General features: G+C 50.8%; 5 protein-coding genes across 5 annotated transcripts; 1 reads left to right on the plus strand and 4 right to left on the minus strand.

Moving 5' to 3' along the window:
* Positions 1 to 516: 516 nt before the first annotated feature.
* Positions 517 to 3,116, minus strand: SMAC4_01775 (uncharacterized protein). Its single transcript, XM_066089645.1, has 3 exons — positions 1,833 to 3,116; positions 1,613 to 1,762; positions 517 to 1,550 (listed from the first exon to the last, which is right to left on the minus strand). The coding sequence occupies exons 1-3, from the start codon at positions 2,464 to 2,466 to the stop codon at positions 757 to 759; spliced, it is 1,578 nt and encodes a 525-aa protein (XP_065946409.1). The 5' UTR covers positions 2,467 to 3,116; the 3' UTR covers positions 517 to 756.
* A 1,063-nt stretch (positions 3,117 to 4,179) lies between these two features.
* On the plus strand, positions 4,180 to 5,855 carry SMAC4_01776 (uncharacterized protein). Its single transcript, XM_003348705.2, has 2 exons — positions 4,180 to 5,395; positions 5,463 to 5,855. The coding sequence occupies exons 1-2, from the start codon at positions 4,404 to 4,406 to the stop codon at positions 5,740 to 5,742; spliced, it is 1,272 nt and encodes a 423-aa protein (XP_003348753.2). The 5' UTR covers positions 4,180 to 4,403; the 3' UTR covers positions 5,743 to 5,855.
* Positions 5,856 to 6,566: 711 nt separating this feature from the next.
* Positions 6,567 to 9,057, minus strand: SMAC4_01777 (uncharacterized protein; the record flags this gene model as incomplete). The annotated part of the gene is made up of 3 exons (XM_003348706.2): positions 6,567 to 6,662; positions 6,738 to 8,476; positions 8,541 to 9,057. 3 exons carry the CDS (start codon positions 9,055 to 9,057, stop codon positions 6,567 to 6,569), a joined length of 2,352 nt encoding a protein of 783 aa, XP_003348754.2.
* Positions 9,058 to 12,788: 3,731 nt separating this feature from the next.
* Positions 12,789 to 13,940, minus strand: SMAC4_01778 (uncharacterized protein; the record flags this gene model as incomplete). The annotated part of the gene is made up of 1 exon (XM_024655269.2): positions 12,789 to 13,940. The coding sequence occupies one exon, from the start codon at positions 13,938 to 13,940 to the stop codon at positions 13,269 to 13,271; it is 672 nt and encodes a 223-aa protein (XP_024511173.1). The 3' UTR covers positions 12,789 to 13,268.
* Positions 13,941 to 14,491: 551 nt separating this feature from the next.
* SMAC4_01779 (uncharacterized protein) lies at positions 14,492 to 15,888 on the minus strand. Its single transcript, XM_003348708.2, has 2 exons — positions 14,789 to 15,888; positions 14,492 to 14,699 (listed from the first exon to the last, which is right to left on the minus strand). Exons 1-2 carry the CDS (start codon positions 15,629 to 15,631, stop codon positions 14,619 to 14,621), a joined length of 924 nt encoding a protein of 307 aa, XP_003348756.1. The 5' UTR covers positions 15,632 to 15,888; the 3' UTR covers positions 14,492 to 14,618.
* Positions 15,889 to 20,187: the final 4,299 nt, after the last annotated feature.

The raw sequence follows: 20,187 nt of genomic DNA on the forward strand, positions 1-20,187 counted from the left end.
ACGGACAAGGCTTGGCCTTTCACGGCCATAGATGGTATATAGAATACTCCCGATCCATGCCGTATTGGGCGTCGGGCGTTGGATATTTTGCTCCTGTTTTCTGTCTTGTTGCGTGCGTGCGTGCGGTCTTTTAAATTGGATGTCTCTCTCTCCCTCTCTCTTTCTCGTTCGAGTCCCGTATTTATATAATAGATGGTTCAAATAATGGATGGATGGATGGATGGATGGATGGTTGTATGAGGTAGTGCATGGCCAGTTATCTTGACTGGTTATGGATGTTCAGAACTGAAGCTGGCTGAAAGGCTCTGCAGAGATGGAAAGTGTGCTGCATTGGCTCAGATTGGCAAATGGTTGGGAGTGGTTGGGAGTAGGTCGCGCGATGTTTTCAATCAAGCCTTAAGAAAAAGCAGTGGCAGTGGACAGGGAGAGGTACATAGACACATTGGATCGATAAATGAATGAAAGGAAGGCATTTGAGCTTTGGAGAGCTCGACACTAACACAGTTGTTTTGTGTTGGAAAACATCGCCATACAGCAAGCGTTCATATGTTATATGGAAAGCTGGACACACCAGGACCGAGGCACCATTGTGATATTTTGATCAAAAAATACATGACATAAACAAGAGGCATATCGAAAACAGTTGATGTGTGCGTGTGAAAGTATATTCAAAGTGTGTCGTGATGTCGTGATATATTCGTTAGACGTGATGCTGAAAGCGGACCTGACTACCCTTGCCAGCCTTGCTACCCATCTTCATCCTCCTTCAACCTTCGCCCACCTCTGCACGTACAGCCACCTCAAGTCGTTACTGCACGCGAGATATTTGATAGCCGTAAAGGAACTTGCCTCGGACAAGAAATCCAAAACCCTCATCATTTCTTCTGTCGAGATTTTCGCCGAGTACCGCTTCTGGATATCCTGCATGGCGGCGTGCACCTCCTTGGCGCCAGCCAGTAAAGTCGGCGCAGAGAATGTCGGCTGCTTGGTTGACGTGGCCGTGCTCTGCGTACTCGCTGTTATTGTACTCGCTGTTGTTGTGTTGGACATCCTCCTTTTCCTTGTCGTTGTTGTCGGCTTTACACCATCTTCCCTGGCCGCCCGGGCGCTCTTCATCACCTTCATTGCCTGAGCCATGTCCTTCAACACTTCGCTCTTGACCATCTTCTCCACCTTCACTGTCATATCCTGCAGGATATCATCGACCCACACCTCCTCGATCTCCTTCCGGAGCTCCTCCTGAACCGACTCAACCGTCTCGGCCACCCACTCCTCTGTCTGGGTCAAGAGGGTGCCCTCGAGCTCGCAACGCACATCATGCATCTGGTCGTCGATCCTATCGTTCATGTGACCGAAGATGTGCTCCGCCTCCTCGGTGTCGTATCGGCATGTGTTGTCGACATTGAGACACTCGGCTATCAATTTCTCAACCTGCTTAACTCTGCTGTCAAGGTTGGCGGTGCGGTCGAGCACTCTTCGAATGGCGAGGAGGATGTGCTTGTTAGTGGGAGAGCGAGAGAGCAGTTCGCTTGTGCATCGACGCTTCCGGACTGAAATGGGCACGGCATTAGTCTGGGGCAAAAGTCTTTTTGGAGGTACCAAGGGTTCATACCAGTCGGGGTAGAGAGCTGATTTGGGCTTTGGAGATGGCCACCTGGGACAGAAGGCGGCCGTACCGATTCATCTGGCCTCTTATTCTCTGTGGTTGTGATGATGGTGGTCGCCACAGGAGACAAGGATCCACTTGAACATCGTTTTCGGTCTGAAAGAGCGCGGTGTTAGCTGCAGTTTGAGAGATGGTGCCACGGTAATGGAATACGGGATGCACGGACCATTAGAAGCCGAGTACCTCGGCGCAGTCCCAGAGCCATCTTTAGGATATGGGGGGGCAATGACGCCTGTCGGTTCCGCTGCTGTTTCCTCTGCCATTTCTGCCAAAGTCTGGCCGGTGCTGGAGCCCGCAGGGACCGGAATCCGGCGCGGGTCAATCACTTCGCCCAGCCCGGTGGGGAATAACGTATCAAGGCATGTCCGTTCCTCATCGGTTTCCATAGAGCCGAATCGGCCGGACGAGAAGACGGAGGGCAGCAAAGCTAAGTGTTCTCGAGCCTCAGGTGTGAGGTTGAGAATGTTCAGATAAACAGTAAATTGACGCACTGTACCCAAGGACTTGATGTCGTTGAAAATACCTTGATACCGTGCCTTCGGTTCCAGGGGCGATCCTTTCGGGACTACAAAACTGGGTGGCCGTGACATGGTGAAATGAAGAGCGATAAAGTGATGCTCATGACCTTCCTGCATCACGGGGACGGGGGGGCGGGTGCGAGAAGTTTTGATGGACCGGATCCTCTCTGGATATATAAACAGAACGATGTTCGTTTGTTTATTATTGTTGTTCCTGAGACGGATGGATCCATGTAAGGCGAACAGGGCTTGTTTCTTCCCGGTATCCATGTGGAGATCCATGTGCAGTTCGGAGGTATGGTGCTCCTCTTCGGAATCGTCTGTCCATGCTACAACCCCAGTTCGAGCATATAGGTTGATTTTGATGTGTCGGTCATCGTCGGTGGTGAAGGATGCTGTGTCAAGGATGCCGTTGCCGAATTCACGTTGCTCCCTTGAACATATCCGTGAGCGTGGATAACCAAGGGAATTAGTATACCGTCATGAGATTTGGGGTGGTGGTCTCCCCGGTCCAGCGTGACAATGTGACTCTCAGCAACGTCCCAAGCGAATCAAGAATCCCAGTCCTTCCATCAGGTGTACCTGCTGGGTAGGAGTTGGCTGTTTACATAGAGCCTTGACCGGCTGAGAGACGCCACTTCAGACTCGTATCGCTTGCGAGACGGAGCGATGTGCATGTGTGGTGGTGGGCATTCAGCACTGGCCGAGAGGAAGTGAGATGTGATTTTGAGTCAGCGATCATGACACTGCTGTCAACCACCTATTTCTTAACAACGCCCCAAGCGAATCAAGTGACCCAGTCCTTCCAACAGGCGTACCTGATGGGTAGGAGTTGGCCATTTATACAGCCCCTTGACAGCTTGAAACAACGATAAAGCCATCCGTAACTGCCCCAGACAATCAAGAGACCCAGTCCTTCCATCAGGCGTACCTGATGGGTAGGAGTTGGCCATTTATACAGCCCCTTGACCGGCTGAGACATGCCACTTCAAACCCTATCGCTTGCAAGGAACGGGATTTCGAGTCTTGTCATGATGCCGCTGTCAACCACGTAGCTCTTAGCAGTACCCCAAGCGAATCAAGTGACCCAGTCCTTCCAACAGGCGTACCTGATGGGTAGGAGTTGGCCATTTATACAGCCCCTTGACAGCTTGGGACACATACTTCGAGTACATGCCAACGATATAGCCATCCGTAACTGCCCCAAACAATCAAGAGACCCAGTCCTTCCACCAGGCGTGCCTAATGGGTAGGAGTTGGCGGTTTATGAAGAATCTTAACCGGCTGAGACATGCCACTTCAGACGCGTATCGCTTGCAAAGAACGGGGAGTGGATGTGAAGGGGGAGGAGGGGTTATTGAACAAACTCGTGATGATGGCCAGGCTGCTCCTGGGTGACGGTGCACACGTGAAGCAAGACGGACGCCATGCCTGAATGCTCACCGACCGGGAGGAGCCGAGCAATCATCGCACCGGTAATATGACCATGACTGACTCTTGGGAGGATAGCGAATAAGGCTGTGTCGACTCGTAGTTGACGTCGCGAGGAGGGTGAACGTCGTCACCGTGGTCGGGAAGCCGAGATGGCGGTGTAGAGGGCAGCAAGTCTGCCATGGCGAGGTTGGGGGTCGAGGTGGGAATGAAAAGATACGCGGATTACTCGCGTTTGATCAAGTTGAATTGATGACGGAAGTTGGATGGGCGCGGCGTCGACGGCGATGTGGATGATACGACTCGTGTATTGATGTTGTTCAGGTTGTTCAGGCATTCGTGAGCGACGTGCGTGCGGAGCCCTATTGACTTGGATGCCCTTGCAAACAAAGTCACATGATGCAGCCAGCTGGCGCTCGACGCGATTGGTCACGGTACGCCGCTATAATATGACCAGCCACATCGGATCAAACAAACGCATCAGCCACATTGGATCAAACAAACGCACCAGCCACGATTGGACCAAACAGCCGAGACCAGCCAATGGGATGCAGTGAGGTCATTGACAACTCCAATCGGACCTTGGACTGTGTGCTCAGTAATCCCCCGCTAACATCGTGCGTCTTCTTTGTCAGCGTCTTGGTGGAATTCAGCGAATAACGTCTTGGGTTCTAGATGCAGCTCGGTATATATACCATATTCAATTGTCTTGACATGATCGCGCAAACAACCTTGTTACACCTGTGGTCCCTAAAAAAGAGAGTCTTTATACATTTTGTCACTTGCTCATGAGCCTTCGCTTTCGTCTCAACCTCTCTGCTGCAGTGACATCTCCAGCATTGCTTCGACCCCGCAGCATCACTCCATCTTCTGCCTCTATAAACACGACCGTCCCTGCCATCCGAACCTCTATCCGGAACATCTCATCTTACTCTAACTTGAACTCAACACCCACTACCACCAAAATGGCCACCAAAAACACCCCCGGCGCCGCCGCCGATACCCCCTCCGGCCAACAACAACAACCCTCCGACAAAATCACCGACTGGGTAAAACCCGGTGACAAATCAGGCGAGTTCAAGCGTCAAGACTCCTCCTTCCGCAATTTCATTTCTTCCTCCGACCCTTCCTCTCCCTTCCCTCCCGAAAAGGGCCGCTACCACCTCTACGTCAGCTACGCCTGTCCATGGGCAACACGCGCCCTGATCGTGCGCAAGCTCAAAGGGCTAGAGGATGTGATCTCCTTCAGCTCCGTGCACTGGCACATGGGCGAGAAGGGATGGCGGTTCCCTACTGCTGAGGAAGGTGCTAAGGACGGGGACGCGGCAGGGGAGCAGGTTATCCCGGATCCGGTGGGCGGAAAGGAGTTCATTAGGGAGGTATATTTTGATGTGGAGCCGGAGTATAAGGGGCGGTTCACGGTGCCGGTGCTGTTTGATAAGAAGAAAGGGAAGATTGTGAATAATGAGAGTAGTGAGATTGTGAGGATGTTGGGGAGGGAATTTGGTGGGATTATTGAGGACCAGAAGGCGAAGGAGCTGGATCTGTACCCCGAGGATCTGAGGAGCCAGATTGATGAGGTTAATGAGTGGGTGTATCATGATATCAACAATGGGGTGTATAAGAGTGGGTTTGCGACGACGCAGGAGGCGTATGAGAAGAATGTGGTCAAGTTGTTTGAGGGGCTGGATAAGGTCGAGAAGCATCTTAGGGAGGTGCAAGCGAAGGGCAAGGGGGAGTATTGGTTTGGAGAGAGGTTGACGGAGGTTGATGTGAGATTGTGAGTTCTCTCCCCCCTTTCTGGTTCTGGTGACTTGTGAGAGACGTGGTGCTGACGATGACAACAGATTCCCGACAATCATCCGCTTCGACCCCGTCTACGTCCAGCACTTCAAGTGCAACTTGCGCGACATCCGGTCTGGATACCCAGCTATCCACAGGTGGATGCGTAACCTATACTGGAACGTGCCCGCTTTCCGTGAGACCACCAACTTCTTGCACATCAAGAAGCACTACACTTGCTCGCATCCTCAGATCAATCCCAAGGGGATCACGCCGTTGGGCCCGGTGCCGGATATCCTGCCGCTCGAGGAGGACGTTGAGGCAGTTAAGGCTACGAAGAAGTGAGAGGATGGAGTGTCTATGTCCTATGGTCAGTCAACGGCGGAACAAAACATAACCAGTCACTGCAATACACGCTGTCGCCTAGCAAGTTCGCAACATGTTTGTTACTCAATTTTACCAGACGCATTTCTTGTTCACCGAACAATGGCTTTGTTCTGGCTGTAAATCTTGCACCAAGCGAAGCGCCACATGTGTTAGTATGAACCCTTGTCATCACACCTGCTTATGCAATCAACATTCCTTTCTATCGAATGCACATGTCACTGTCACAAAGATGTCACGAAAACGCAAGGCAAAGAGAGCAAGATTGATCTGACTGTTATCTTTTGGGTTCTGTCGATTGGGTCCTAGCTATATGTATGTGATGAATCCATTGTTTCCATTGGCTTCCTCCACCTCAAAGCGAACGGTTCCCATTTCGAACTGACTGTTAGATCTTCCATTGGCTAGGCGTCGTGTCCAGGTATGTATGTCTACCTGCCAGCAACTACTCCCTTAGCCGGAAGATTTGGGTAATAATCTTTGTTAAACTGTATAGTGCTGAAGATTGAGCATTGCGTGTACTGCTCTTCAACACCAGGCCGAGAGGTAAAGTCTTCAACCTCCCTTTCCACTGCCTTGGTGTTATATGTTAAGGGGTTGGTACGTTGGGATATGGGCAGATGCCCTAGGAGCCGATTGCTACTAGCTGGACAACCAGCTGGCAGCTTTCAGCATCCTGGTTGTGACGTAAGACTGAGGACTTTCGATGCAATATGCAAAGAATCCCATAGCCTGCTGCCACTGTGGGGGTCGAACGGCACGGAGGCGGACGATGCGGTCGGCCGCTAGATCTCGGAAGACTTATGCCACTTGGGGTTGAGGTGGCCAAGATGCTGCTGGAACTTGTACGGGCGAATGCTGTCTTCGATCTGTTTCTTGATCTATAAGAACATGAATACGTTAGTAAGTAAAACAAAGACCCAACAACACTAAAGAGCGGAAAATAACAAACATACCTTGACAGGCTCAGCCTCTCCAAGCTTCCTTCTCACCTCCTCCTTCCACTCAATCCACCACTCGGAACGCTCCAGCAGCCGCTGCAAATCAATAGTGCCGCGCTCCCGAGAGTCAAGACTCTCGTTGACAAACGGCTCGTACGTAAACACCACCTTCTCCAGACATCCGCCCGTCTTCATCTTGCGCTTCAGCTCGTCCACAACGCGGTTGACACTGTACCTGTGCAGATGGCGAAAGCCCTTGAACCGCTCAATGTCCATTCCGCGACCAGCGAACTTGTTCTTCCGAGCGATCAGATCGCGGACCTGGCCGGGGCGGACGTGCGCGGTGCGGAACCCGACGATGATCTCGATGGTCTTGATGTTTCTGCATCGCGTCTGTAGCCACTCCAAACACTTCTTCATCTTGGTGTTCAGCGCCGGCTGGAAGACGGGACCGACGTGCCACGCGACGTGCACGAGGTGCTGCTCTAGCACGGCCCGAAGGGGTGACAGGGGAGAAAACGAACCTGATCCGTCGGAGTCGGCCTCGGCTACGTCCCAGAGCGAGGTCATGGTCGTGTTCAGCTCCGCGCTGCCAAAGGGCTGGCCCCGATACCAGCGCCAGTGCGTCTCGTAACGCAGGTACAGCTGCGTGACGCGGAAGTACTCCCTGTAGGCGACTTTGCGGAAGTGCTGGCTGATGGAGCCGAGCTTGAATAAGTCCTGGAGCTGGCGGCGCAGGTGGCGCGGAGAGGAGTAGAACTCGAGCTGCTGTTGATAGGTGCGGGCGTTGGCGGGGGCGGGAAGGGGGTCGGGGCTGTCCCAGACGTAGCCGAAGATCATGAGTTGAATCTCGTAAGGGAGCTTCATAAAATCGAAGCGCTCATGAAGGAGGCAGGCGGGGAGGAGCGGGAGGACCCTAGCCGGAGCCGGAGCGGGGGTTGCTGACACGGTGACAGCTTGGTTGGTGCCGGTGACGACGTTGCCTGTGACAACGTTGTTGTTCATGGGCTGCTGGTTGACGCGGTGACGCGCCGAAGATGTGGACGCGACACTGGAGGAGGTCGACGCGGTGACAGCGGAAGGAACATGAACATGAACCTGGCCGGCAGCAACTTGACGGGCAACGTGAGCCTGGGCTTGAGCACTCTTAACGGCAGCACGAAGAGCCTGGGCTTGAGCACTCTGAGTGGCAGTACGAAGAGCCTGGGCTTGAGCACTCTGAGCGGCAGCAAGAATAGCCTGGGCTGGAGCACTCTGAGCGGCATAAGAAGCCTGAAGCTTAGCCTTAATGGCAGTAAGAGCCTCGGCCCTAGCCTGAGCGGCATAAGAAGCCCGAAGCTTAGCCTTAATGGCAGTAAGAGCCTCAGCCCTAGCCTGAGCGGCATTCAGAGCCCCAAGCTTAGCCTCAGCATGAGCCAAACCCTGAGCGGCACCAGGAATTCCATGAAGCTGCTGCTGCTTATAAGCCTCAATCACCTGAAGCAAATATAACTGTTGGTCAGTGAGAGCTGCGGCTTGGTTGCTGCCCGGGCCCGTGATGGAAGAGCCTAGGACAGGATTGCCCGCGGACTGGAGCTGGTTGTTGGCTGTAGCCAAGTTGGCGTTAACAGAGTTGTTGACAAAGATGTTGTCAATGACCTGGGAAACAGGATTACCAACGAAGGACGGACTAGACACAACCGAGCTACCAATGGCATTACTGCCGGCTCCCACAACCGGATTGCCTCCAACTGAGTTGCCAGTAGGCGAGTAGTCTATAGTCGAAGTGTTAGTTGACATATTCAGATGCATTTATGGTTGTCTGGGATGGATTCTTACCTGTGAATCCGTCGCCCAAGATCGCGCTGGCGTGAATATAGCTGCCAGTGGCCGAGGTGCCTATGGCTGGATGGAGCTGCGAGCGAGGAATCCGGTTAATGGTGACCGGGTTGTCGTCGTGCGGGTTGCCGAAGCCAGGCTTGGAGGCAGGGACGGGGTTGATGTTGCTGACAATAACCGCGGTGTCGACATCAGAATGGTCGCCGGTATGGTGGTGGTTGCCGCAAGTACAGGGGACGGTAGTCGAGTGGTGTTGAACCGAGTGGTTTCGAACCGAGTTGTTGTCCTGAACTGGGCTGGCCTGAACCGAGTTGTCCTGAGCCGAGTTGTTGTTGATAGCCAACTCCTCGTCCCAGTCGATGCCGTCGTCGACCGGGGCCTGGTTGTCGCCGCCGAAGTCCCAGCCGCCCTCGACAGCGCCATCGTCATAGCCGTTGTCGCGGGCTAAGACTTGCCTAGGAAGCGCATTCGGATCTTCAAAGACATGGAACGCATCATTGAAGTAGGAGAAAGGCATGGTTGCTTGCTTGTCTTAGAAGACTGGTGATGTGTATAATACAAAAGCACTTGGTGTGTCAAGTCCAGAGGTGCAATATTACACACGGGTGTCTTCTAAAATATTGTCTGATGGCCGATGGTGAGAAGTAGAAAAGCAAAGGAAATTTTAAAACTTCTAGAATTTTAAAAATAGCTTGCTTTATGTAGGAGCAGGATAGAGACATCATGCAGGTGGCAATACTGCAGGTCCTCGTGAATTGGACTGAGGTCGCCCGCTAGAGCCTGGCAAAAGGTGAAGGATCCCTCAAAAAAGCCAAACCTTAAAACGATATGCTATCTTCAACCAACTAGAGGCAGTATATGGGCGGTGTGTTAGTTTATTTTGTGGGGGAGGGGGGCGGAAGCCCATTCACAGGAAAACTTAAGGTGGCTTCACGAGAGGGGGAAGCTGGGAGGTTGGAGGGGGGATAGCGCTTCATTCTTTTTGGTTCTACAGCCACATATCATCCTCTCTTCATCTTGGGACCGTCTAATCGAATAGAGGTATGTGCCCAGGTGATCAGCCACAGGACTACCCCTCCCCCTTTTTGAGCCTCGTGTGGCAGGCAGCTGGCGCGTCTACAAAGAACATTGAATGGGATATTGAGGTTGACAAAGCATTAGGACGGGAAGAGCATATTTCGGAGTCACTACTGAGACCAGTCCAGTTTACAGAGAAATATATCTTGGATCATGAATCATGCTGACGATGAAAAACACCACTGCACCACTCATAAAAGCATCAGAACACCTTGTATTTTGCTACATCCGGCCGTACTTTTACTAAATAATATTAGCGGAAACAAATTCCAGGCGAATTCCGACACTTTTCGTTACTCCTACTATTCAACCAGTCTTCAAAAAGCTCCTACTATTGTGGAATTGTATCTGTAAAGCAATGTAGACCATGGTATCTCAGCAATAAGCCAACCCTACTAGTTTTGTGAGAGGCATGCGCATTCTATGGCAGGTAATGACCGAGTGTCCCTGGAGTACTGGCCGAGTGTCTTGAAAACTTTTAGGAAAATTTGATTGCGCGTAGCGTGAGTTTCCTCACATTGCAACCATTGACATTGCCGCCGCAGCGCGATTCTGTCACCACCCGAAACCGTTGTCGCCGCGGAGAAAACAACTGGAATGTTGCTGACAAAGCTACGCGCCATGCCATGCCATCTCTTGGTACCACAACCAAAAATCCAGGGTCGCCAAGGGCCAGGCGTCCTTTGTTTGTCACCAACAAGGGGCGCTGGCCACTGGGGGGACCAAACACTTGATCACTGCCGCTTATAAGGACTTGCTAAAAGATCAATGCGATTCAAGATCGGAGGTTGCAAAATGGGAACGAATGGAAACTGTTTGACTGAATGGTCGCGTAGTGTCTGACTTGGTGCTGGCACATACCAAGACTGGAGGAACTGGAGAATATCCGTGAACGAAACGCAGACAACAGGTTTTGAGCACCGTCACAATATCAAGCAAACAAAATGGAGGGGCCAGAAAAACGACACTGTACTCTATTGGGATATGGGGCCAGTTAGTTGATTGGAGATTTGGAGGTAAAGTTATATTCGAGTGTCTGGGTTGTTTCGCGGAGGATCTGGTCGCCGAAGGATTTAACTGCATTGGACAGAATCTACCACCAGGGACTCTTCCATTCGAAATAAGCTCAAGAAGCTGGGTTCAAAGCACAGGCGAAATAAAGACGCCTAAATGTGTGATGTATTGACCATACCTATCATGCTCTCTTTGTTCTTGCTACAGGTACTGTTTGGGCTTCTGGATGTAGGGCCATGACCATACCTATCCTGTCATCAAGGAGAGGTGGAAGCATAAGTGGTCAGGATATGCCCCCTGGAGAATCTTACGAACGATGGCGAGAGCCAGTGCTGCGTGTGATATCTTTGGGCCGTTTGACAAGAGGCACGAAGTCGCCGAGGGCGGGGTTTACGTATATTTGGTATGATTTCGATGGGGCGGGGGGGCATGGTCAGGCTTAGGCAGTCGATGGTAATAAATCGGATCTGTCTTTCTGTTCATCTCCCTATGTTTAACAATCCACCAGCTCGGTATTAATTAGCAAATGAAAAATTGGGTTGTTGTTGATATAATGGACTGACGGGAGAAGGGGAAAGACGACGTGCCTAAGGTACCTTGCCAGACACAGGCCCAATCTTTTCAGAAACGGGTTCGTATGAAGAGTCGAAGCCATGGGATTCTCTCCACGCAATCCACATAAGGTAACTTTGGGTCTCCAAGCTAAAGACAAGCTTCTCGGGCCGTGGGAGACGCACAATTGCGTTCTTCGTGCAGCCTGCGGTAATGAGAGAGTTCATTTAGCTTTGGAAGTGTGCGTTTCTCCGATGGCCGACCAAATTCGTCTTTGTATGGCTCTGCCGCGAACATGATTTTCAGCGACTTCAACCGTTTGAGAGTCGCGAGCCACTGTATACATTGGCCCTGAAGCTCGAGGAAAACTCCCTCATCATAAAAGATGGGTCCCCGATGCAGCACAACGTGCTGAGTGTTGTTCCTCGGCAAACTCAATTTCTTTACAATTCTCATGGTGAGGGCGTGGATCGTGATCTCGGGTTCCCGCCTACTCCAGTCCTATGAGGCTCATGCCAACACTGGGTATGAACTGACCCCGGGGAAAGTACTCGTGGTAGGCGCCCAGCGGGATTTCCTTGCAGATGGAGCCCAATCTGTGGATTGCCTTCAGCTCGTCTCTCAAGCATGTGTGTTGCAGATCGTACTCGTATTCATGATCGTACTGACAGTAAGGCCGCCGGTATTGTCTGGTCCAGGGTCGACTTTCCAGGCATACCGGTAAATTATGGGTTTGATCTCGGTTGGCGAACGCAGGAAAGGGACGCGTTTCTGACTTGTTGCCGGGGGAGTTGTTGGGATCGGTCAATTTGATGTAGATGGAGTTGTCGAGACTTTCGCGATGTGTTCGGTGGAAGACATGGCGGTGTCTGTTCATCGGACATTTGGTGCTAAGACTGCGATGCGATCGGAGGTATCAGATGTAGAGATGTGAGAAGAGGTGTTGGTTCCTAAAAGAAGCAAACGCGAACTCGCGAAGCAACAATGCTCCAATTCTGAAGGAGTTGAGACGGCTGGAGCGGTGGTGAATGATAAACGTGAATCGAAAAACGACATCAGAAAGTTTCGGGTCAGCAGCCAGATGGAAAATGGAAGAAAACCCTTCCAGGTTGTGCGAAGTAAAAAGGTAATGCACACACGCCGAAAACCTACCCCATACGGTAATTCCGGTCAACACGTGTTTAGGTTCCCTGGAAATCACGCATAATCTGTAGGCATACTGCTCGAATATGTGCGTTTTATGCTTGAGGAAGGAGTGTCAGTGGGTGAGAAAGCTGGACAGTCCGGGCACCGTAGAAGTTTGATTCTCCGTTCTTTCCTCATTAATAGGGCGAAAAGGACAAAGAGCTGGGAGTGGTCGCATCAAAAACCACCCTCTTACATATCATTTCCACTTCATTGTGTTTGCTTCAACTCAACCACTTGGGTTATTCCGGACATGGCATCTGGTTTGGAAAGCGCCTTTCCATACATACAAGTAGATGGTCAGATTAACGATCAAAGCAAGAGCAAAGCAACCACGGGTAATATCAGACATTGTAAGAATGGCACAAAGAGGTAGGTTTTGTGTTTTTGCTTTGTTTTCTTTCTTTTTTTTTTTTTTTCCTTTTAATCTTTCGGTTGGAGGGAATACGTCTATCGTGTTCATTAGGACACTAGCTTGCCCTTCTACATGCTCTTCCCCCAAGCAGATAGATGGCTCTGACCAATTGACTGACAACCAGATAGTGATTAACTCCTCCCCGTAATATGCGCGAGTCCTGAAGAAACATGAGGTCCTCGCACGGGTCTTCCAACACTTCCACCTCAAATAATTCTTCCGCTGCAATCATGGCCACGGTTTGGCGATAGGTGTCCTGGGTGATAGTTGTCGAGAAAGTAACATAGTAGACTTGGCCCGTAGGGACTAGGGAGGAAGATGACCTCGTTCAGATTTGGTAAGAGCAAGGAGGCTAGCCATAAACCTCGTGGACGCCTATGTGCTGGTCAAACTTGTAACATTTCTGCTTCAAAACAAAATCAGAACCAGTTCCCAGCCTGTCGACAACCTAAATGTGAAGTTGGGGAAGGGCAACGCAAAATACCTCAGGAAGCAGACGCAAGCCTTTTCAACAACTTCTCATGTACCACGAGCTGCGGGATGTGCTCCAAGATAAGGTCCGCCGTTTCTTCGGTGATGCTCCCCGGACGCATGTACCATCTGGTAACCACCTTCTCCAACCTCGGAAGGGTCTGGGTCAGACGTCGACAGGCCGACTCTACAAGCGCAGCTTCAGTCTCCCTGTAAATCGCTGCGCGCCCCTGATCTAGATCGCTGAGGTCAAAGACGACCTCCAACGTCTTCAACGACTTGAAGCTCGCCAGCCAGTTCAACGCCCTCTCACCCCGCGTGCGCCCCTTGATCAGAGCGAATGTATACATGTGAAATTCTACAGATTTTCGGCACAACACGAGACACGCGTGCTGGAGGTGTGCTCTCAGGAGCCCTGATTGTTCGATGAGGATCCTTGAGGCGCAGGAGTCGCGCCTTTCTTTGACAGTAGAAGGCAAGTTGGTGGATGTGTAGGCTAGGGTGCGAGAGAAAAACTCGGAACTCGGCGTAAACCTGGTTTTGCATCCTGTAGCAGATGGTGGCCATGGACTTAATTGTCGATAGTTGTTCCTGCACCTGGAAAGAGTGTGGACCGCCGCATACAGAGGCCCTGATGTCGCGTTGGGGATTTTGGCCTCGCCGAATTGGAGCGAACGTCCAGGCATGTCGGTAGATCTCGAGCTGAATCTCTGCTGGCAGCGCGCGAAGCCGGAACACTTGGATGGTAGGTTGGGCGGACATAACTGTGTTGGTAGTCGAGCTGCTCTTTGCACGCTCGTCACCCATCGTGGAGTGAGCGTTGAGAACTCGCAGGAGGCAAATGGCTGAGTGTTCCAGGATGAAAATTCCCGGGAGAAAAAACTGAGAAAAGTATTTTATAGGGTTGGAATGAAAAGGCCAAAATGCAAACCAAACGTAAGTGAAGGGAAATATGGGTCGTGAGTGAATGTGAATATCTAGTAGGACCCTTCACTCCGCAAGAGTCGGGACGAAAACATACCATGAACTGCCACCTACCAACGAAACCTTGGCCCGCTGCATGGATTGCTAGATTGAGCATTTAACCTTGGATGTATCCAGAATATTCGTCAGGTTCGGAGAGCCCAGGTTTCAACATATCTGCCCTTCAAGAACCGCAGTGTATATAGGATCCCAGTAACAGCCCGGCGTTTGCTTAATGGTGGACAATCTACTCAATTGTCGGCTCTGCTCTGTTGCATTGATGACATCATGTGGATGGGTGCTAATCAAACCCTTCAAAGCAAGGATGTCGTGAATTAATGCCCAAGGGCACACTATATGTGGAAGCGGGTCGTGTTGTTGATGGGGGAGGAGAAGTGGGTTTAGATCTTGTAGGAACACGGCCAGTCGTGATATGTGACGCCGATATGTTTATTGAATTTGAAGCAGCGCTTCTCGGGGCTCTGTGTGTTGTTTAATATTCCGGTCAGCGACCATTCACATTGAATTCTAGTCGGGGTGGTACATAAAGAACGGGAGGAGAACAACGTACCTCGGACACAGCAACGTTCTCTAAGAACACGTCTCTAAGTTCCTGGAACCATGGGACATCATCCCATGAAATTGCTTCTTTCTGTGGCTGGCTATGAGACCACTTGAGCCTTAACACCAGCTTCTCTAAGCGCGGCAGACTCTGAAGTCCAAGTTTTGCCGCCTCGAGGCCCGGGTGACCCTTCCACCACCAAGTTTTATTTCTCCATCCCGTGTATTGCTGCTGTTCGAACACCACCTCCAGCGTCGTCAACTTCTTCAGGCCCATTAACCATTTCAACCTGTGATCTTCCAAGCCCTCGTCGAACTTAACATGCACATCATTTATCACGAGACATGCATGCCGGGCATGTTCCGAAAGAAAGATCGACCCTTCTATAACCGGTCGCACGTTGTGGTTCATGGCATTTAAGCCCGTGTCGATGCTGTTATGTTGAAATGAGATGATGTTGAATTGTGACACTGCCTGAGTACGCGAAAAATACTCGTCGTAAACGACATGCCTCATGTGGCGGCAGGTAGCGCCCATGGCACAAACTGTCGAGAGCTCCTCTTGGATTTTATCGCTCAGTTCAATCTGTATCAAATCGTTCGATTTCTTGGTACGGCGAACGAAGTACAAGAGATCATCGGTGAGAAACGTGTAGGGGTGCTCTTCTACTGGTCCAGTCGTCCACGCAAAGCGGTAGATTATGAGCTGGATCTCCACCGGCAGAAAGAACAGTGGAAACGGCTCGGTGTATGGGGCGGGAGTGGTACTATCGTCAGGCGTGGTAGGGGCAGGGTAGCAAAGCGAGTCCCAGGTGCGCTTCGGTTTACCGCGCATCTGACTGACAAAAACCATGACGTGGAGTATGAAGTGGTAAACTCTTCACGACGTTGAAAGGCGACGGTGGGGTACTGCGTATAAATCATTGAGAGGCTTATTCGTTGAAGGGGTGGCAGAGTATGCCAAAATAACGGATTTACCGACCTGTCCAAATGGCAAGGTGGGCTAAGTAGGAAGAAAGTTTGTGTCCGGCTCACCACTGTAACTTCGCCGTGTTTTGCGAAGTTGTCAAAGTTGTTTTCTGGTCTGGAGGAATCAACGAAGAGAGTTTGTTCGCAAAGGGGAGGGCCGGAGTGCGGCGATGGAGCTATATAGGAGTTTGTGCACCTCCAAGTCAGCGGGGCTTTGCAGACGCATACGCAGTGCAATGGAAGATGCCTGTCTACCTTGCATACGCGACATTAACCAACAGCGTGCATGGCAGTGCCTAGATGTACCGTAGGTCCCGTCAAGTGGAACCTGGTTCATGTTTCTGAGTTGAGTCAAAAAGGCGGGTTGAGGGGACAAACAAAGAAAGGAAGATGAGAGTAGACGATGCGGTATTTTCTCTATAGACTGCCAGTCTTTGAATGTTGCCTTCTGGCGACAGCGGTGTTTGGAAATCACCGGTGATGCAAGGAAACGCTGCATGGATATGGGAGAAAAAAACGAGATGAGCCGACGGAATTTCGGTTTCCTGATGGTGTCAAGATTTGGGGAGAAGTTATGAGTGCCTACAATAATGAGAGGTAGCCAAAAGACGGCTGCCAGAAGTCCAGAGACGTGGAGTAGGTAGGTACGATGGGAATGTCCTGCACGAAACCAGACAGGAACCCTCCACTTCCTCTTTCCTCCACAACTTGCCAAGCAACCCGAAAATCTGCACCCATCACCCACTCTCAGGACACTCCTTCCGTAGAGGTAGGTAGACAGAAAAATGAAATTAGGTCATGAAAGTCCATGATGCTGCTACGATGTGTGAGTGATGCTGGTTCTGGGGAGGTCATTCAGTAGGTAGTCTTGGGCCACCTCCCATATTTCCGTCGTCGCTTAGAAAGCGCTTTCTTTGACTCAACGGGATTTCACATTTCTTCCCCCTTTCCTCCCCATTTATGCGTGCCTGTGCGGTGTCCGTTCTCCATTCCTCGTTTGAACTTCCGTGCAAGCTTCCAATATTTAGGTATGTGACATACGGGAAGGACAACTAGTATCGGAACGTCAGCATACTCGGCTTGTTTTCGGATGCGATAGCCTCCTACCGTTGGTCAGGTTCCACGTCGCCTCTTTCTTTGACCTGTGGCTTTGAGGAAGAGCAGAGAGACATCAAGATCGGGCATAATTTAGATACTCAAGAGAGTGGATAATTTGCGACTGTCTTTTATTCACGGCCCGCGTTCATGTTGTGGTTCTAGGCTTGGGTCAGGAACTGTTGAGGACGGGGAAAACCCCCAGTCCTTCCGAGCAAGCCTTCCCCCTTGGAAGTTCACTTTTCCTCCTCAACTTTTTCTTCAGTACCTGATGTTAGCGGCAGTACATTGTTTGCACATCGTAAGATACTCATTCAACGTAGGTAATCCCACTTCCAGGTCTTTCTTGACCTCAAAATCACCGAAACTCGAACGGCAGTCTGATGTATCGCGTACGCTGTAGCCATGAAACATAATGAATTGGTCCCGAAATGCATGAACTTGCAGTATAAAACTACCTAGTTTCAAACCAAAGGGCTCCAACGCTACTGATATCTTTAAAAACTCTAGGGCGATGCTCAATACGCTGGGTCTGTATTTTTGTGTTCTAAACCACCACTTGCCAATTTCTGTCCTTATCCCACCGGAAGCAAAAGCTCTTCCCCTCAAAGCATCACAAGGGTAGGCAAAGCGCGCTATTGGCATCTGCGAGTACCTCAGGTACCTCAGCAAGCCCTTCCACATCCTTGTTAAAGTGTTGGCCACTCGGTGCTTCCCCAGACGCCGTCAATTTTCGAGTCACCCTATTCCAGTCTAACCGTAATCTTCTCCAGTCCCAAGTCGGGGAACCCCCCGTCCCAAAGCGTGGCCATTTTGATACCTGTCAACGAGTCCCAAAAAAAAAGGGAACCAGTCAACTCGTGAGAACGAAATGCGCGATTCTCCGAAGAAGCCTGTCTGTGTGAAAATGCAGCAACAATAACTGTCGGCCCTGAACAGGCTATTTAGCCCTTCTGCATCGGCCTGAGCGCGGCCTGAGCGCAGCCTGAGCGTGGCCTGAGCGCGGACTGACTTTCTTGGAGGCAACGAGATTCCCAACCATCCGGTCGAGAGCAGAGTCGTCGTCGAGCAGGAATGGTCGTGATCCAGGTTGGAGGAGAAATCGGTATCGGAACTGTGCGCTAAAGTCTGTCAAAAACCAGATGTCAGTGGAGCTGTCTAACACAGTGTGAAAGAGGACAAGGGACACTCACTTGGGTGCAGGGCGATCTGACCATGCTATGACTAGATCCCGGTGGACCTTGTCTTCATCCAACGAGGGTTGAGGCACCCCAGATGCTCCTTGATTGGCTGACAGGGGGGTTTGACGTCCTAGATAAGCGGTTAAATTCTATGGTAGACTACTTCAGTCATAGGAACTTGTTGGGAAGGAGCAAGGCTAAAAAAAAAAATTGAAGTAAGAACCAGCAAAAAATAAAATACCTCGGGCAGTGATGCAAGACTATCGATCTCTCTTTTAGTTTGAGGGAATATTCGTCGACGTTCAACTCCACAATTTGACGTTCTGCTTTGCCCTGCGAAAAGCCGGCGAAGTCATATTTGATCGTCGTTTTTTCCAGTCCGCGGAGATTCCGTAAGATCAACCGTGATTGTGGCCTAGTTGACATGTAATACTCAAAGCCATGTGCAAGTGGGGTTGAGATGACCTCAAGCATTTTGAGCTGCTTAAGAAATTGAAGCCAGTACAATGCTTCCATGAACGAAACTGCAAATTTGTCGAATTTCAGCTCGGTTGTCCAGTAGACACTCACATGTCTGAGGTGAGCCAGGAGTAAGGCGGAGCCTAACATTTTCTCCAGTTAATATTTATTGATACCCAACCTGGAACCACTACCGCAAAAATCCCAGCGCAGGTAGGCTTGAGCGTGGTGAAAGTATTCGTCAAAGGCTTCCATCCTCATTTGCTGGCAGATGGCGCCCAGTCCCGCAATTGCTAAGAGTTGGTGAGACAGGTAGGAAGTGCTCAGTTGACCAGTGCGACTGATTGTGTGAAGCTTGGGATTAACCTTCCAGACGTAGCGGTATATCATGAGCCTGAGCTCGAGTGGGAGACGGAACAGCAGAGGCCCGGAAGCTTGAGGGGAGGAAGGCATGGTGATGGATATCTCAGAGGTTAACGTTGGGCGAGTAGACATGCGGGAATTTGCTGCGCAGGGCTGTTAGCGTATCGGTTGCACTAACTGACTTTGGGAATCATTACCATGTATCAAGCTTTGCGTAGCGCCCATAACCTGGATGTCCTGGAGTGATGCCATGAGAGAGGATGATGGCGACGATGATTAGTGGCTCCTATATCAGTTGGCGTATTTGATAGAGTAGTGAAAATAAAAAGCTCTAGAGATTTTGAGTTGGAGAAGAAGAGGCGGCAAGTCGGAGAGGCACAAAAGAAGTATATGGGGGGGACGGAAAACTTCAGATGAAAGGAAGACGCCCCACACGCAAAATAGAAGCAGCAAGTAGAGGTATCAGATGAAGTATCGCGCGTTTTAAACACTAGCAGAAATGGGTCCACAACCAGGTGTAGACGTTCTCTCAACCTCGAGGTTGTTATCATCTGACCATGGACTGTCTCCATTAGAAGGAGAAAACTGCCTCAGCAAACACATATTGGGGACGAAAAACCGAGGTGCTGGACAAGAAAACGTCAGCTATCAGACCGGCGGAGAAAATACGCTGCTCAGAAAAAGACCCAAGAAGAATTACCGAGAAGCGAGAACACGCTTGCAGTTTATCCACGTAGAACATAAGTCTGTTGCATACTTGCCTTCAAAAAGCCCTTCCGTCGTACCTGATGGCGACCCTCTCAAGTCTGCTCAAATTCTTCAACATCATACGTGACCAATTGGTAAGGTCTGGAAAATAACCATGCCACTCAACGAAATTGACAGGTCCCAGCCCTGAGAAAACGAATTCAACCGTCCTGAGCTCTTTGAGACCTTGTAGCCAAAGCAACACCTCGGTGGGCGAAACTAGGTTTACTTCTGCTTTTCCGACGCGGATCTCTCTGCTACCAGCCAGATCTCTCCAGGACCAGTCCAGAACCCGAGTGTCGGTCCAGTTGAAAGCTCATATATCTCACGTGAGACCGGACGGAGCAAGAGCGAAGTTCACAATCATCTCCTTGTCACGAGTGTGACTGCCACTGGCACTTCTTGAGACTTTAAGTTGAATCAATCCTAGCGAGAATAGACTTGGGCTTGCTTGAAGTTTTTCCTCCAAAGCCTCGTGTCTTATCAGGCGGCAGATGGCGCCTAATTTCCAGATCGCCCTAATATGCCCTCTTTAAGCCGAGAAGCTTCCTAAACACCACGATAGACCACGAGCCTGATCTCCGCCCGCGGAAAG

The sequence above is a fragment of the Sordaria macrospora genome, chromosome 3, assembly GCF_033870435.1.
Source record: "Sordaria macrospora chromosome 3, complete sequence".
Lineage (NCBI taxonomy): Eukaryota > Fungi > Ascomycota > Sordariomycetes > Sordariales > Sordariaceae > Sordaria > Sordaria macrospora.